The sequence below is a fragment of the Engraulis encrasicolus genome, chromosome 21 (assembly GCF_034702125.1).
Source record: "Engraulis encrasicolus isolate BLACKSEA-1 chromosome 21, IST_EnEncr_1.0, whole genome shotgun sequence".
Lineage (NCBI taxonomy): Eukaryota > Metazoa > Chordata > Actinopteri > Clupeiformes > Engraulidae > Engraulis > Engraulis encrasicolus.
In genome coordinates this window covers 26463291-26482070 of record NC_085877.1, presented here as the reverse complement: position 1 = coordinate 26482070, position 18780 = coordinate 26463291, and the positions used below count along the sequence as shown (strand labels likewise).

Sequence of the window (18780 nt, the reverse complement as noted above, 5' to 3'; positions counted from 1 at the left end):
GTGACAAGTCAAAAATGGTAGATACAGTATGTGTCCATCATGCCCAGTCACCTCTCCTCCCTCTCGTCAGGGTTTGGATTAAGTCCCTGGCTAGCACCATCTTCTGCAGTCCAGACTCTCTCCCTCCCCTGACCTCTCCTCAACAGTCTTCCATTCTCCACACACATATCCCTCCTTGGTGTCCCCTGTCTCCATAGCCATCTCCATCCTTCTCCAGGACTTTGGGTGAGTCCCTGGCTATCACCCTCTTCTCCAGCAGGCTCCTCAAGTCCCAAATATACACTAGCATACATGGACAACAAAATTCTTCCATCAGTCTCAGCAGTCCCCAGCCCCTCTCCTCTCCATCCTCTTCAGTTCAGGGTTTGGGTGAGTCTTTGGCCAGCACCATCTAATCCTGCAGGTTCATCATCAACACTCCTGTAGTGAACAGTCAAAGATGGCAGATTGCAGATATCCCAAGACTCCTGGTCCTCCCCCTACTCATCTCCTCAGTGGTCCTTAACACCTCCCCATCCCTCCTCCTCCTCCTCTCCCTCCTCCTCCTCCTCCTCCTCCTCCTCCTCCTCCTCCTCCTCCTCAGTTCAGGGTTTGGGTGACTCCTTGGCCAGCACATCCTCCTCCTCCACCTCGTCCTCCTCCTCAGGTCAGGGTTTGGGTGACTCCTTGGCCAGCACCATCTTCTCCAGCAGGTTCATCATGCGCTCCTGCAGCTTCTGGTTCTGCATCTGCATGAGGCTCTGCTGCTGCACCACCCGCTGCACCTCGCGACACGTCTCCTCCACCGCACGACGCATCTTCTTCTGCTCCTGAAGCATGGCCTCCATCACCTTCAGGATACAAGATAAGTTTATAGCAGAGTGTGTTAACCCGTTAACATGGGCCCAGGGAGAGAGGGGGCCCATAATTGGATCCACATTACATTGTATTGAGTGGGTTTTGGGCCCTTTCAGATTTCTTTGTCCTGGGCCTACCCAAAGCTGTCAGCGGCCCTGGTGATCTCAACCTTCTTTTGAACTTTCAAATTTTCAAACTTGTGTCCCAAGTATCCTTGATTATTGTTTGCCCATTATTTTATGTATGCTTCAATTATTCATGAATGTTTTCATTATTATTATTTTTTTAATTTTTTTATTAATTTGTTTATTCACATAGGTCATGCATATACAACACCATGTTTTACATGTATGTATTTGCCCTTTACTCAACTTGAAAGTCATTTATGAATTAAAAATAATTATTATCATTACCTGCAGTTTCCTCTTCTTCAGAGCGGATGAGGACGAGGAAGAGGCAGAAGAGGAGGAGTGGGGTGGCATTGACGTGGCTGTTGGGTGGACCATGCGTCTGCGCTTGGAGGCAGGGTATGCATTGCTCCTGGGGATGGGACAGCAGAGCTTATTACAGCAAATACATAAATCATACACACAAACACACTTTACACACAGGGGTAAAGAGGGACTCTACTACTACTACACACACACACACACACACACACACACACACACACTCATACAGTATGTTTGGTGCATTTCTTGAAGCTGTAGTTGTTCGCCAGTTAGCAACTTGAGTAATTGCCAATGGGAAATTGCATTGCAAACAAAGTAGCTAATGTAGTTAGCAACTATGGTTTCGAGAAATGCACCCTATGATTCATTATTACTGTAACCTCAAACATTTTGCATATGGTCACGTTGATAATGAACATTCTATCTATTTGGCTGCAGTCTGCAGATAACTGAGTGATGGGTCACCTGGACTCATGCATTTACAATGCAGCACCACATGTTCCAAATGACCTGGTTTTACCTGTCCAATCCAACAAGGTACCACATGGTGCCTGGTTGAATGATCACCTGATTGAGTTGGACAGGTAAAATCAGGTCATTTGGAATATGTTGCACAGCATTGTAAACCAATGAATGTTTGTCCATCACTGCTGGTGTCTAACATACGCTGTGATTGGCACGGAAAAGCAAGGCACATTTATTTGTATTTCATACACAGTTGCAATTCTATGTGCTTCACAAAAAGAAAGAGTTAGAGTCAAAGAAAATGATTGGACGAACACCCCCTATCTATTACCTGGAATCTCCCGACAGAACGCTGACTGAGCTGTCGGACAGCTCTTCCACCTTGAGGTCCTTCTCGTCACAGGACCCGGTGTACTCGGGTATGAACCCCGTCATTGTTACAGACACGCCGTCGTCGTCGTGTTCTATGGGTCCCAAGCTCAGGTCGGCACTGGCCCCACCCATCATCATAGATGTGCCTGCCAGGTCCGAGTCGTCTTTGGATCCCGGGGGCGGACAGGGCTTGGACAGGATGTTGTCGATAGTGCTGTAGTAGGGCCAGTCTGCGGAGCCCACGCCGTTTGTCGTCTGTTTCAGTTTCCTTTGTGACACAGACAGACAGACAGACAGACAGACAGACAGACAGACAGACAGACAGACAGACAGACAGACAGACAGATAGATAGATAGATAGATAGATAGATAGATAGATAGATAGATAGATAGATAGATAGATAAGAAAGAGAGAATGCAAGAGAGTGTGATTATTATCTATCATGACAATAACATGGCACATCACAACACACATCACACGACACTCATCTGGGGACCATCCGTAGGATTCCTGCAGTGAGTCGTCTGGCAGTTAACACCTTACTCAATAAGACATGGCCCCTGTTGTAAATTAGTTCTTACCAAAATGACAATGACCAAGTCGTAATGCATAAAGGCCCTGTGCACCCTCATAGTGGTGTGGTGCTATGGCTGTTACGTTTTTTTTTCAGTGACTATGATGGTCCTCCGATGGAATGGCACACATTAAGGATTCATACGCTATGTTTGAGAGAAATATGGATATGCGAGTGTTTCAATGTTGTCTGACGCAAAATTTAGGAGAATAACATTAACGATGAAATGGTTTGAAAATGGAAACTTCAAGTGAAAAAAGCTTGGCCAATGTGAAAGACGAACAGGGGTACAAAGGTATTGACGGTTAGAATGTGACAACAAAATTAGGTACGTCATTGACCAAAAATATGAATGGACCTAAAGTCGCCCTCTGCAGTTTATGGGTGTCCACTGACCTGCCTACACTCTCTCACACAATCTACACCAGGGGTCCCCAAACTAAGGCCCGGGGGCCGGATGCGGCCCGCCAGGCCCCTTTGACCGGCCCTCCACCTCTCTGCATCTCACCATTTGAACTGTCCCAAAGACTCACAAAAGAATGAAAAGGAATACCTGTGGTATTTCAAATTGAAAAACGTGAAGTACTCACTTCTTTTGCAAATCACTTGTAATGATGAACTAGTTTGTGCTAGAAATTATGAATGAAGGAAGCATTTATTTATTATTTATTATTATTATTTATTCGCCTACGAACGTTTCGGGCAGAGCCCTTCTTCAGCGTGTAATGGCGATTGCCGTGCTAGAAATTATGGCTATAACAGGCAGTGGCCCAGTATACAGCCCACATGATTGATCCCGGCCCCTGATCACAGTCAGGAACGATAATGTGGCCCCCAGAGAAAAAAGTTTGGGGACCCCTGATCTACACTGTCATTAAAAAATGTTTAAGAGAAAAGAATGGATGAGTGCATCTGTGGGGTAGTGTGAAAATCTTCAGGTGCTCATCGGTTTCCAAAGTTGCAAACTTGTAGAGAGAGAGGGTCCGAGGCACTCTGAAATCCGTATTAAAAGTCCTTTATTAATTACATGGACACCATAGAGCCGACGCGTTTCGGTCGCGTGCGACCTTCTTCAATTAGCCCTGAGGCTATATGGTGTCCATGTAATTAATAAAGGATTCTTTATACGGATTTCAGAGTGCCTCGGACCCTCTCTCATTAAAAAATGTTATTGGCCTCCCCTCATGGTTGGAATGTTTTTCATCCCGGAGTTCCAACAGTGGCTACAAAAGTGAATATTTCTCCTGCAGTACGTAGTCTGATTTTCTTATGACAATTTTTTTCCCCACAATGCTCGTTAGGGTGCATCAGCTGAAAGTTATAAGTGGCAATTTGTGACAGCGGACCTTGAATGCAGTCCAGAGAGTCACTGTGTGTCTATTGCTGACTCATATGAACATTGCCTGACTCATTCCCTAATTCCAATGTATTGAAGGTAATTACCTAATTGACTTGAAAATCCTACTTTGCATCCTTTTAAACCATGCCCAACCTTTTTTGAACAAATGCCCCCTTGACCTCATCTTAAGCCTGCCACCCCTCCCACCCACCTTAGTGTTAAAAAATAAATCAGACTAATGACCCCATTTGCAACTGAGTACACCCCTTCACAGCAGTCTCCTCCTCAATGCCCCCCAATGGCTCCCTGACGTCCCCTGGGAGACTGTAAAGCCCCTGTTGAGAATTACGACTTTACACCCAGACATGCAGTTACAGGTCTATTACTTAACTTACCAAGCCACTACTGCCCCAATGTGTGAGTAAAGACATTAATTAACCTGTGCAAATGTATTGCAGAAAGGATTCTTTCTTTTCTTGATGTGCTATGTGTATGCTGATGAACAACTCAATTTCTTTTAGGATCAACAAAAAAACTACTACTAATCTTGAGGGAAGATACACTGTGCAGGAAATGGTCAAAAATTGCAACTATGCTGCTCATTGAAACTGGGCTGCCTATTGTCAAATTAGATCTTTTCATGAACGTTTACAAAGTAATAAACTAATATTTTCCAGTATGGCCCAAGTACAGTCATTTTTTCAGCTTTAAATGGCTATTTCTGGAAATTCAAAATGGCGGACCATGGAGAAGATCCCCTTTTTCACAATATGAAAAATGCAATTCTTCCAGTCATTATGAATACTTAGAATTTGATGGTGGTGGTAAGTATTCATGAAAAAGGTAACGTTAGTGAATGGGTAGCATGAATTCTGGAAATAAACAACTAAAAATCTTGCACAGTGTCCCTTTAAGTGTGTGGCTGCAAATGAGTGAGTAATATTGTACTATATCATTATTGTGATGATGCAATCAAGATATACATGGAATTTTTCCTGTTTCATTAAAGAGAATGACAGTGAACCGCCATTGTCATAGGGACCAGACACAGAAAAGAGCATCGCCAACTGCCAAAATACATGCAAGGGCTCTGTGAATAATGACTCGTTCCTCGGCACAAACAATTTGTGAGGACAAAACATTTGCGCTGTCATATTGCACACAGCTCTTGGATTTGCATATTTGTCTGGAACTCTCAAGCCCCTCTTGTCCCTGCATAAGTAAGTAGCCTACTTGTTGATGGTCCATCTAATTACATGCTTCTCCAAAACATCTCTTATATAATTACTCCCTTTATAAAACCTGCACTGTGGCCTCCTTCCTCTCACATAATACACAATGCGACTCGCCTCATTGTCGGTTTCTGCAATCGTGAAGTCGACTGCACTGACACTTCTTTTGCTTCATGTTTAGCTTGTTTGTGTAATGTATTGCATGACATGTCTTGTTTCTCCAATAATGTCATCAATACTTGGTCTGGACTTTGGTTATCGAATAATTGCAGATTAGCTGTGTGACCGATAAAATGGCATTAGTATCAGGTCACTGACGGGCCATTGGCATGAAACTGCAGATGAGAATCTTTTAAAAGAACAAGCAATTAGCTTAATTAAGGCGGGAAAGGTTCAAAGCAAGACTTCTGATTTTGTAAAAAAAAACTGCTACTTCTTTTTTCAAAAATGTTCAAGGCTCTGTTAGACATGCCACCGCATTCATTAAATATTGAATGCAAGGTAGACTCTACATTGTCTACTTTTCTCCATAGTGGAGGCTACTACATGGCGTGCGAGTGAACATTTCGGATGGAGCCATTGTGAGTAAGCATAATGCTGCAGTAAGAGGATTTTACCCTTTTATAAGTAGTGGTTTTAGTTGATTACTCCACATCTATCTATACCCTCTGAACCGAGTTACTACCCTGCCTGGACAGCCATAACTTCTAAGTTCAAAATAACTGTAGCCTTAATTAGCTGAATTAGTTACACAAATATTGTCCAAAATGCTATTGCCACGTTGTAGGTGGCTGTTGATGTTGCATAACTTTTGTTATCATATTTGAAGTGTGTTAAGATGTTTTTTTTGACATGTCAACTAATCATGTCCCCATTACACTGGCTATAAAGACTGGCAAAACAAGAACGCAGTAACTCAAAATGGTCGAAAAAAATAATTATTTCGGAAATAGACTCTACACTACCTAATTTGTCTTGTGTCAAACAATGGTTCCGTTTTAGAGAAAAATCATTTTGAAAGTGCACTTTCCAATGGAAATTGGTTTGGGAGTAGACAGTAATACTAGCCAAGAACGCAGTAACTCCTGCAGTAACTCCTGCAGTAACTCTATTTTGTGGCAGTAATACCAGCCAAGAACGCAGTAACTCTGTTTTTTGTGGCAAAAAGACACATAAATGTTGTTTTTGCGGGAGTTTTTTGTGTGCATTTAATTTCTATCCTAAAAAAGCATTACCAGGAAGTGTCACCACCACTTTACCGACAACACAGTTGTGGCGCCATGTTGGAAACTTTGAAGCCTTTTTTCTCAGTTTGCAGTTTTCAGAGTTACTGCGTTCTTGTAGGGCAGTGTAGCACAGGGAGTTAGATTCGTTTTTGTAGACCTACATAGTAATAATATATATGCAGGGGTCACTCCCTCCATTGAAGTTGTGTGTATAAGTCCCAGAATTTGGTACTACGCCCAAGGCAAGGTGGCGATGTGTGGGTAGCTATGTGGGAGGGGAATGGTGGTGGGCTGGAGTTTCCTGTACTGGAAGGTCATCTTGATCTACTCGCAGTGCCAGTTCTCACCAGTGTCGGTCTGTCTGTCTGTCTGTCTGTCTGTCTGTCTATCTGTTTGTTTGTCAGCAGGATAGCTCAAAATGTTATGCATGGATTTGGATGAAACTTTGTGGTGTTGCTGGACATGACGAAAGGAACAAGTGATTACATTTTGGTGGTGATCCGGATCACGATCCAGAACCAGGATAAAAAAAAAAAAGATTCTTCACAATTGCTAGCCTAAAAATCTAGACGCCCCTAGTGACCGCAAATTGAATTACGGGACAGGGCAAATTGTGACATTCCAGTTTCTAACTCCACAAAAACCAGGCAGAAAGACCTAAACCAAAAAAAAGTGTACAAGCCAAGGTGTAACAAAGTCACATTTTCTATCAAACAGCATCCTTGGCGGAGGTCTGCACTCTCCGAGTGCATTTCTAGTTGTTGTTGTTACTACGATATTACCTGTACTGGAAGGTCATGTTGGTGAGCTTCATCTTGATCTCCTCGCGGTGCCGGTGCTCGCCAGTGATCTGGTAGAGGCGGGTGGCCATCTTCTCGTAGATCTTGGCGTTGCGCGTGGCGCACTTGAGTGGCACATAGTACTCCTCCCACACGTACATCAGACCCTTCATCTCCGAGTCCGTCCAGTTGCGTGCACGCCGGTGCTTCTCGGGCACGACGTACGTGTATGTCGTCCCGTCATCTGACGCCATAACCTCCAGCTTGCCGTTCGATCACGTACAAGTGACCTGTTTCAGAAGTTTAAAGCCTAGGTTAAAATCATCTGTGAACTTTAGGGTTCACATGTTAGTCACTCATAGGTTACATGCTTATAAGACTTATATAGGCTAAAGAACTTATTGGCAATGAGTAAGAAAATTGTGAATACTAGGGCTGGGACATTAATGCAATCATTTCGATTAATTAATCACACAAAAATGTACGCGATTAAAAAAAATAACTCATTTTAATCGCACTATAATATGGCTACATAGTTCTGGATTAGACCAGTGTGGAGGGCAGTATTTCGCCTCATGGTGAACAGCCTGCTGGAATTGAGAAGAGTTCTTTCTTCTTTTAAAAATGAACAATATTTTTAGATTAAGCTTATTTATTGTCATTATTCAAAATCCATGTGAAAAAATACTTTTCACTGTTTACAAGTAAGATATTTAAATGCAATTAAAATTTGATTAATTCGATTAATTAATTTCAAAGCCTATAGATTAATTCGATAAAAAATTGAAATCGAGTCCCAGCCCTAGTGAATACAAATGATTGATTTTGCTGAACACATATCTAATAAGCCACTTATACCTACAGTAATTAGGCATGTATTACTGGCTGAAATGTGAACTTTATTCTAAAGTACCAAGAAACTACATTGCGTCGCTGCATGACCTGATGGCGGCACCCAATGCCAGCTCGCTCATCTGAGTATGCGCACAGTACATGTTGCAGTATTGATTTAACACTTTGGAGAGAAGAAACAAAATACCCCATCAGTGTGAAATTCAACTCGCCAAGAGTTAAATACATGCTGGATTACACATATGCAAACATCGATATTTGTTGTATCCATTTGCCTACATTGTATCATCACAACTCGTCAATTCCTGACTACCTTTGACCAAACAGCAATTTATGATGTCTATTATGCCCTTGGAGTCAAATTGTGATGTGTGCCTCAAAGACGCCCCCTTGTGGCAGAATATCTTCACTGACAATTAGGGTGACGGAAAGGTCTAGGTTTAGGCCACATAACATGCAATGAGGCAGGTATGCCCTCGACGTAAAAAAATGCAGTCTGGTCTAAGGTAGTCAGAAGTGAATGAGTTGGAATGAGACTGTGTTTGGTTTACATATGTGACTAGTCACAGGACAACAGGCCGCAAGTAGGCCTATTGAGTTAATCATAGATTCTGGTGCATATTCTAAGCTTTACAGCAATATCATACACATGGGAATCTGAGAATATCTAATGAATTTATGGACTTTTGAATGTGTCCACCTCTTAAGACAGAAAACCGAGAAATCAGCTCTGAAAGTTTCACAAAGTTAGGCCTTTTGAAAGACAAGCTGGTAGCTTTTAGATAAACCAATACTCTTTTCTGAAGCATTAAGTAGCTTCTTCAAGACCTCAACTTGCACATTCTGCAAAAGAAACATTATTTGGCGATTTTCTCAGTTTCCCTCTCAGACACATGTGACTCTGGGTTTGAAATCCAGTCACATATGAATCGGGCATGTGTGGCTAAATAAAAAACACCACTGTGACAGGTGTGTTTTAGCCCCCTGAAAGGATTTTTTTTAAACTGGGTTTCTAAAATATCCATATCTGTGCAAACAGCATCTAAAAAGTATATATTTAAAACCACATTTTTAAGAGGAAGTTTCTAAAATTCTGCTAACGTGTAAAAAAGAGGCCAAAACTGATGCATTTTCAACCCACATCTAAATATAAATGTATAATGAGAGTGATAATAACCATGCTCACCTGTTAAGCTTGTTTTCGTGTCTGGCTCCTCCTGTTTGGTCTCGTTGAAAAAAGAGTTGTTGCTGTAAGACTTTTAAGAATAACCTTGCAGGCTATCTACTTATCTGCTGTTTACAAAAAGCTTGTAAAAGGGTGTGAAGGGTGTGTCAAGTGTCCTTTTCCATTGAAAGACACTTTAGTTTAAGAAATCCTCTCTCACCGTGTCTGCCATTAATGCATTGTAACAAGCACATGGACTTAACATGTGCACGTGAGTGTGTCTAAATGTGTGTGTTAAGTGTGTGTGCATGTGTCCATTGAAAGCAAAAATGTGTGTGTATGTGTGTGCGTGCGTGTGTTTAACTATATGTGTTAAGTGTGTGTGCATGAAAGAAGGAAAGAAAAAGAACTAGCAGCAATAGCAAGCAACACAAGGTAAAGCCTTCTCCTCCTCGTGTTTTCTCCTTCCTTTTTCTCCCTACACTGCTCTTCTGCTTCGAAGCTCTCAGTTAAGAGGCCTCAAAATGGGGCCGCAGAGCCGGCTGGAACCAGTCTAAAAAGATCTTAATGCAGGAAGCCACGTCATGCCCTAATGACGGGTTGCCTGGGCGACGGCGCCAGAGGTTCCGCCCATGCTCTCTGAGTGGCTGGGCTTAAGCCTCTGCCCCTCCCCCGCTCTCCCCCAAGCAGCCATACAAAAAGCTTTTAGTTGAAAGTCAATAAAGTGTAAGGGCCTGCCTGCAGAGCGAGCCGGGAGGGGGGAGGGGTGGCAGGAAGCAGCTTTACTGAAACATGACTCCCTCGGGAGCAAGGGGAGGAGAGGGAGAGGGAGAGGGAGGGAGAATGAGACTGAGAAATAGAAAGAGAATGAAAGAGAGGGAGAAAAGCAGAATAACGAGAGAGAGTAAGGGGAAAGAGGTGAAGAGCAAAAGAGAGAGAGAGAAGGTGAACAAGAGATAGAGATAGATAGAGAGAGAGAGCAAGGGAGGGAGGGAGAGAAGATAAGTAGAAGACCTAGAGAGAGGGAGAGAGGCAGAGAGAGATAATGACAGAGAAGGAGCGCAAGAGAGGTAGAGCTATAGAGTGAGGGAGGGAGGTAAAGAGAGTAAGATAAGGGGCGAGAGGGAAAGCAAGACATTAAGCGAGAGAAAGAGAGAGCCAGCAAGTAGAGCGAGAGTACAGCGTGCCATGTTCAGAGTGCCACGAGAATAGCTGCTGTGTGTGTTCACACACAACGCCAAACACATTTAAAAGCTTTTAGGGTTCACACATCCATACGCGCAATAATAGCTCATTAAATCACTATGACTAATGACTCATTTCTTTAGGGGAAATGATCACACGGTGGAGTAAGGGAAAAAACCCACAAAGTCCATGCTGAGCTAAGCAACCAGGGAGAGGGAGACCAGAGTGCCGCAAGTGCGGACACAAAACACTAGATGCCTGACTGCAAGCGGAGATAGATAGATTGGCAAAAGACAGACTCAAGCAAATCCTAGTCTCTACTAGGCTAGCCTGGCATTGCCATTCGTAAAGCTCCAGTCAACTCACAGTACAAGGGTAAGGCTAGTAAGCATTGAACTGACTCAACAAATATAAGAACTCATTTATCTTTACTGCCACAAGGATGCTTAATGACAGATAGACATGCTTTTTATGTTTTTTTTAATATATTTTCTTTGTGTTTTATGTTAATGTTGTATGCTGGGTATGTGAGTACTGTATAATGCAGTGACTGAAGCCCAAGACAAATTTCCCACTGGGAACAATAAAGTACACTCCACTACTCTACTCTACTCTACTCTACTCTACATCGCCAGACTATATCAGTCAGAGTATATGTAGTTTGGGAAACTGCAGGCAAAGATTTCTGCACAAGTGCACAAGATTGTGTGATACTGTGATGGTAGTGGTTATGTGTTGTTCACTGCACGAATGAGACTGTACAGTAGGTTGTGTAGAGTGACAATAAAGTCACATAATTTGTTCTCTTTATAGCAAGTCATACCGGCTGTTTACATTAATGAAATGAGACTTGGGTTATCCATGTGTTATATCATGAGACTGAGAGTATCTTTTTCACTTTTTTTTTTTTTTTTAAATGACCTTCCACATGGGCCTCTACCACACTGACCTCCACCTTCACCACCATGGCCATAACTACCATTGAGGACACAGAGGTCAGCAATTTTCAGCAATGTAAAATGTATCAATGATGAAAATCGATATATATGATCAACAACGATAAATTCAGTCTGTATACGACACCCCCATTTATCCTTAAGGTAGTGATTAATGAAAACAAACATTAGAGTTTGACTGAAGTGTTTCTAAATGTACTAACTCTACAGTATACAGTACAGCACATAGTGTTTGACATCAGTATTTGAAAATGTCTGGTTACGGCTCTGATCACCACACCTACTACCTACTACAACTACTACTTTACTACCAGGGCTCTAAGTTAACTTTTTTTGTCACCAGCAAAATGGTTTGTAGATATCTTACTAACCAAAGCACACACACACACAATGACGGGTCAAAATGGCTGGTTAGTTGTTTTTTCTATCAGCCAAACTGAAGTTTCACCAGCATTTAGCCGGTTGGCTTGTGTTAATTTTGAGCCCTGACTACTACTACTACTACTACTACTACTAGTAGTAGTAGTATTATATCTCTGCTACTACCAACAATAACATTAATATTAACAACATAATATCACTGAATTAATTGAACACATTTAATTATTCCCTTCGTTTGGTGTAGTCTAGTGTAGTTGTTGTAGTAGCCTACTTCAGGACCACTTCTGTGCCAAGTCATCCTTTTCTCTTTGGGGGCTGGGAGGGTTGGAGGTCTGCAAGCAGGCATGTTCACACGCACACTTGAGGGGGATTGCCACAACCCCCATCTCTCACAAATGATAGAGGACCCTCCCCCTCCTCTCTACTCCACTCAATTTCATTGCTGTGCCCCTCCCTTATAATCCCCCTCCGCCATACCCCACTTCTCAGCTTCCCACGCAGGCCTGCACACTCGGCCTAAATCAGAATTAGTCGTGTAAAGATGTCAGAATGGATGGATGGATGGATGGATGGATGGATGGATGGATGGATGGATGGATGGATGGATGGATGGATGGATGGACGGATGGATGGACGGATGGGTGGATGGGAAGATGGGGCAGTCATGGTCTAATGGTTAATGAGATCTCACCCTTCCACTCCCTACCACACTCCATGACTGAGGTAACCTTGATCAAGGCACCTACCCCCATACTGCTCCAAGGACTGTAACCAATACCCTGTGAATAACTGTAAGTCACTTGGATAAAAGTCTCAGCTATGTGTGATGGACTGTTATATGGATGATTCTGATTATTCTTCAATGACCACACAGCCTGTCAGTAATTTATTTTTGATGCAAGGTACAAACCTATTCACTTAGTCCAGAGACAGCTAATTCTCAGTATTCTGATTCTCAGTTTATTTCAGGGGTGGAGAAATGTCTCGAGGGCCGTTTACGGTGTCACACTACCATGATGTAGTTCATGTACACTAGATGCCTCAAAGGTTTGGTTGAAAACCTGAAAGCCAAAAACCATATATTAATATTATAACACATAGTACACATTTTAATGAGTCAGTTAACCCATCAGAGCCTATGTTACAACCTTACTCTCACCACCAAAATTGCAATGGCTAAGTCTTAATCTGTTACTAAAGACTCTCGGTACTGTCATAGCAACGTTGTTATGATGTACTTGAGCATTTTCAGCAAATAGTGAAAAGGCCCACCGGCGACCCCATCTGCAGTAAGAGGCAACACATTTCAGACATACTGTGGCTTCCATATACAAAATGACTGTGGCTGAGCAGGCCCCTGTGTCACCCACATGCCACCCACATATTTCCACCCTGCCACCTTCTGCTCTGAGGTTGAGCCTATCTCTACTCTCGAGCACTCAAAATCCGTTTGGCCATCTGGCCTCTGTGCACTGCTGAAGTCACCGCCGACCAATCCCTGACCCAAGCTGCTCAGGACTAGGGGCTAGGGGCTAGGGACTAGCTCGTGGCAATTGTCAGATTGATGTTCCGATATCACCTTTGCAAGACTTAACAAGATGGCTTTTCTCAAATCTCAAAACATCTACATGATTTACAGTCTCTACACAGTTTAACATGCAGTGTCAATTTAACACTTAGAGTCAATATAAATACTTCTACAGTTTCTTAACTGGTGGGTTGGCACCCAAAAGTGGGTCGCAGAGGGGTCTTCGGTTGGTCGTGGTGCTATGATGTACAAATGTATTAATTCCCCATTTTACTGCCAGACTGAAAATGGAGACAATCAGAAATTAGTAAATGACTGAGAATGAGAGGGTGAAATATTGTTTATACTCCTTTCCACTAGCTGATAGAGATGTTGTATAGATCTGCATAGAATGCAGATTCTGATGCAAAACCTACTGTAGGCATGCTATACATGGTTTTATTTTTGTTAATTACAATAAATTCCTGTTTCTGACCGCTTAAAAAAAAACAATTGGGTCACAATGTAATGTTTGTCGGAAACGGTGGGTTCCAAGACTATGCCTGTTAAGAATCACTCTTCTAGAGTAGGCCTATATCTGGTAACCTGGTTCTCACGCGATGGTTGTTACCAACCTTCTGGAATATTGTCAATCGCTTAGCTCTGAAAAGGCGTGGGTGTGTTCAAAACAGCTCGAACCTGATTAGAGAATTCATGTGGCTTTTTTTATCACTACTACTTCAACCACTGACTTGTACCCCGCCCCGCGATCTCGCCTTGCGATTCTGGTTGGACAGGCCATGAAATATCTAATGTCGTTCGAGCTCGTCTAAGATTTCCAGACCCTCATTCGAGCTCACGAAGTTCAATGAAGATGCACAAAGCACGAAGGGTCTGCGTGAGAGCAAGGGTATATATCTGGTCCCAGAGTAGTGGACCTATTTTAAGTGTCTTTCATGATGTATCAACCTTGCTGCATTATACTAGTAAACATTTTTTAAATACTCATGGTTTTCAATGTGGCCTGTGATTCAAACTTACACATAAAAGAACAAAGTTACACATTTCTTCATGTTGAATAGCCTGTACACCCTAAATGTCCATTGATTGAATGAAATTTGATTGGAATCAAACTAATGACAACAGCAAGCAATAGCTTGACTTGTATCCATAACTTACCCCTCACATCAGCTTTCACCAGTCTCTTTCTACATTATCAGTCTCTCTCCCAAACAATATTCAACCCTGCTCCATCTCTGTTGTCCATGTGAAAAAATATATGATGAATGATACACGTCTGGTTGTTGCAAATGTGCCCTTCCCCGACCCCGACTCACCAACCCTTTGCCTGGCCTTTCACTAGTTTACCCTTGAGTGCTTGGTGTACAATATGCGTGAGTGGCATGCTGGCTGGCCTCGGGATGCTGAAGTGCACATCATGCGGGATGAGATCTCCTTCCACCCCCATGTACAGGGGAATGTACAGTAGCTGGGTACTCTAGTGAAGAGGAGTAGGGAGAGGTAGGGTCAGAGCCATCTAATATCAGAGTTACGCCACTCCCATAGACCTCTATGGACCAATCTTTCCACAGCAATGGCGGCTCTCATGGAGCCTCACGGAGCGTTAACATGGAAATCCCCATTGACTTTAGTTCTATTAGAAGTTACTTAGTTCCAGGAGGTGGCCGTAGAACACAGAAAATGTGGTAAAGGTAATGTAATTTGTTTGTACTTAATCTTTGTTTGGTATGTGATGGTTCTGTGTTAGTTTCCAACGAACAGAAGTTTACTGTTAAGAAACATTTTAATCTACACGAATCACATCACCAACCGACTTCCTGGTCCCCGGTTTGCGCAACTCTGTTATTAGATGGCTCTGGAGGTGGTGGGATAATCCGGAAGGCCTTCGCCCATCACAGGTGAAAGGAAAGGAGGGGTTTAAATATCTGCGAAGGTGGGAGCAAGTAATGACAGCTCTCAATTACTCACGGGCTTCCTCACAAACCATATGTATAAACAACATTTAGAGTGATCAGGCCTACTGAAAGTGATCAGGCCTACGTCACTAAGCATTCCAAATGAAATTGTAAGCACTCACCGCCTTTCAATATGGCCAGTTGATTCATTTAAAGATAAATGAGCAGCTAGGTCACAAGTGTTTGGCAGCCTATATACAGACATGTAATGTCAAAGGGGGCCTCGTTGAAATCATACATCTGCGTAATTTGACCACATTGAGTTCACCTGCATCTTTCCACAACCTAGAATGGTAGCCTATCCTACCGCCACAATTTACCCAGTAATATTTCATTTTTGTAGAAACATGTTCTGTTGCTTGAATATTGACTTATCTAACTGACTTTACTACTTGTATATCCCAGTAGGTCTATCTGGTAGACTCTACCACATGCTAATTAATGCCACGCGCGCTAACTCCTGCTCTTGTGGATGAGTAGGCCAATCTCAGATCAGAAAAAGAGGTAGCCTAGGCTATTTCCCGCTCCATATCCCTGCATCAATGAAACTGTTACCAAATGGATGTTTTCTTTCTTGCTTTCTTTCTTTCTTCTTTTCTGTCTTTCTTTCTTCCATTGATGATCCGTAGGCCTACAGGTGCTGGAGCAACTGTAGAACGAAGGCTGAGGAATACTGAAGATATGCTGCCCCCTAGTGTAGATCAATAGGAGCTGGTTTCTCCCCCTCCTGTCAGTGTTTGAGAGAGAGAGAAAGAGAGAGAGAGAGAGAGAGAGAGAGAGAGAGAGAGAGAGAGAGAGAGAGAGAGAGAGTCACAGGGGCGTCGCCAGCCCTATTTTACAGGGGGACGTGCCTGGGAATTGATTTGCAGTGCAGCGGTATGAGACAACAGCCTTGCTACCTTGGAATTTAGCTCAAGTTAAGCATACGGAGAATTCTACAGAATGCGCACAAAATAGCAGACATGCACTACTTGCAATAACATAATTAATTTACAAGCTTTTTAAAATAAATAACTGCAAAAAAAATACTTGCGCGGTGGCATTATCTTTCAGTGCCCTACTGTGCCCCTGTATAGCACTAGGTCAGCTGACGGCTCAGGTGAGAGACCTGCATGAAGCTGGCCCCCCCTCCGACCCAAAACGCTGAAATAACACTGCAGATTGTTTGTGTTTGTGCCGTATTGTGCTGTAAAAATGTTCGTTTGTGCTATTAATAAAATAATTGCATAATAATAGCATAATAATAAAATAAAACGGTGGTAACTTTACAACTCAAGTGATTGACACGGTAATTTTCACAGCACAAATGAGCACAAATTCCCTTCTTAGGAGAAATTTGGACGTGGTGGGCTGCCTATTGAAAATGTATTAGTATTATGAGTATACCTTTAACTTATTTGTGCAGATGGGAATTTGGGATAATTTGGTGAAAAAATTGTACAGATAGACTTAAACATTCATTTAACCATGTTGTCCATGTAGCACAGCTACCATAAAATACAGCATTGCAGCATACAGAAAACATCATTTTGCAAATGTGTAAAAGTTATAGCCAAGAAAACATGAAGATGAAATGACACCACAGAGAATAACATTTTTAATAAGTTTTTTTAATAGGCATTTTTTTAAATAGTCATTCAGTATTCCAGCAGTTACTTTGTATGCAAGGGATTGTTTGTACATTTTTCTTTTTTCTTTTTTATACAGCAACAATAATCGTTTTTTTCCCATCCCTCCTTCAACCACCCACCCAGTCTGCGAAAGTGCCCTGACTCCAAAATCCAAATGGACCAAACATCAAAAGAAGCATAAAAAAAACAAATATTTCTGCCTTTTATTTCATACGAAAAACAAGAGGCAAAACGACTGATTCACAGCTAGTGTTACAGTATGTCCATGATAACCTTTGAAACAAAGAGTAGAAATTAAATTGACGTCATTTAGTGCAATTTCCTGTTAACTAAATTCACAGTATATAAAAAAACAAAAACTCACTATAATATTATGAGAACAGCTTATTTGAGTATGTATAAATCAAAGTATGATAAAAAAAGAAATAATATACAAAACATAATGAGTAAATGATGATAATAATGACAGTAATACATCTGCCCGTACATACAAGGCAGCGTGTAAACAAAATCAACTTAACAGTACACTTTTAGTAGTTCAGCTATGGACACAAGCATACATCATACATCAGGTGAGCGCACACACACACACACACACACGCACGCACGCACACACACACACACCTTGGTAAACAGGTCAATCAAAGACCTAACACGGGCTGACTGGACCAGGTACAACAGGTGTGTACTGACAGCAACTTAGTCAGAGGAGATTAACCAATACCAACTTCATTCCCAATACTGACAAACACCTGGCGTATCCAGTAGTCTGTCGAAAACACTGCTGTGTAAGCACAGTGCCATCACAAGTAAATGTTGCAGTATTAAAGTCAACATGAAGAACCTGTTTACACGTATATGGATATATTTGAAAACGCATCAGTTTTGGCCTCTCGTTTGCACATAAACAGAGTTAAAGAAATCTAATTTTAAAACTGGTTTTAAAAATATCCCTTTTAGAGGGCTAAAACGCACCTGTCACAATGGCGTTTTTTAATTTATCCACATGCCCGAGTTTATATGTAAACGGATGAAAAACATATCCACATACGTGTGCACAGCGTCTAAGACAGTCAAGTTTGACTCTCATAATGTTGTTGCGACAGGCTGGTTATTGTATTATTAACACTGTAAAATGTGCATTGTGGTCATTCTCTTCAGATCTGTGTTTGTTCTGCTAGTTATGCGAGTCGTGGCAAGTCATACTTACAGAACTTACTGTATATGTGCTCAGTCGTTAACACATTGAATACCGGCGGTGCTCACGGAATTATGTCGTAGAATACCAGCGTTCTAAGCCCTTTTTTACGTTTTTTTGTAGACTCACAGCTTATTATGTGATAGGGCCACTGAAATATGTTATGACTCGTTTGAAAGTGGAGACGCTGCCCTCTTAGTAGGTGAAAACTGTGTGTCTCTACGAGCTTTTATTGCCGAGTAAACCCACGCTAAACCGAAGTGGGTATCCATGGAATTCAGCTACAATCGGAGATATTGAGGTTTTTGTGAAGGGTGCGCTTCTTCAGAATGTGACGAGTTTGAAAGGGGATGAGTTGGTTTTAATCACAATTTGGTGCAAGGTTAGCTCTGACACACATCTTCCTGCACGTCAAGACACACCTCCTGCTCTAAACCACTACGACACCGGCAATCAATGCCCTTCGAAATCCACGTTTTTCACACAGACTGAACACAAGCTCTTTGCACACATGCAGAAGGTCGGACATTTGCTAAAATAGTTCCCGATGACTCCCGAAATAATAGCCCAACATTGACAACAAATCCCAATGATATGATGCTTAGATGTAGCCCATCCGATCCATATGTAGCCATCTATGCTAGCTTCTGGC

At 42.2% G+C, this 18780-nt stretch overlaps 1 protein-coding gene across 1 annotated transcript; it reads right to left on the bottom strand.

Annotated features, from left to right (window-relative positions):
- Nucleotides 1-608: 608 nt before the first annotated feature.
- msantd1 (Myb/SANT-like DNA-binding domain containing 1) lies at nt 609-9783 on the bottom strand. The gene is made up of 5 exons (XM_063187274.1): nt 9316-9783; nt 7281-7567; nt 2086-2394; nt 1251-1377; nt 609-830 (listed from the first exon to the last, which is right to left on the bottom strand). The coding sequence occupies exons 2-5, from the start codon at nt 7529-7531 to the stop codon at nt 648-650; spliced, it is 870 nt and encodes a 289-aa protein (XP_063043344.1). The 5' UTR covers nt 7532-7567; nt 9316-9783; the 3' UTR covers nt 609-647.
- Nucleotides 9784-18780: the final 8997 nt, after the last annotated feature.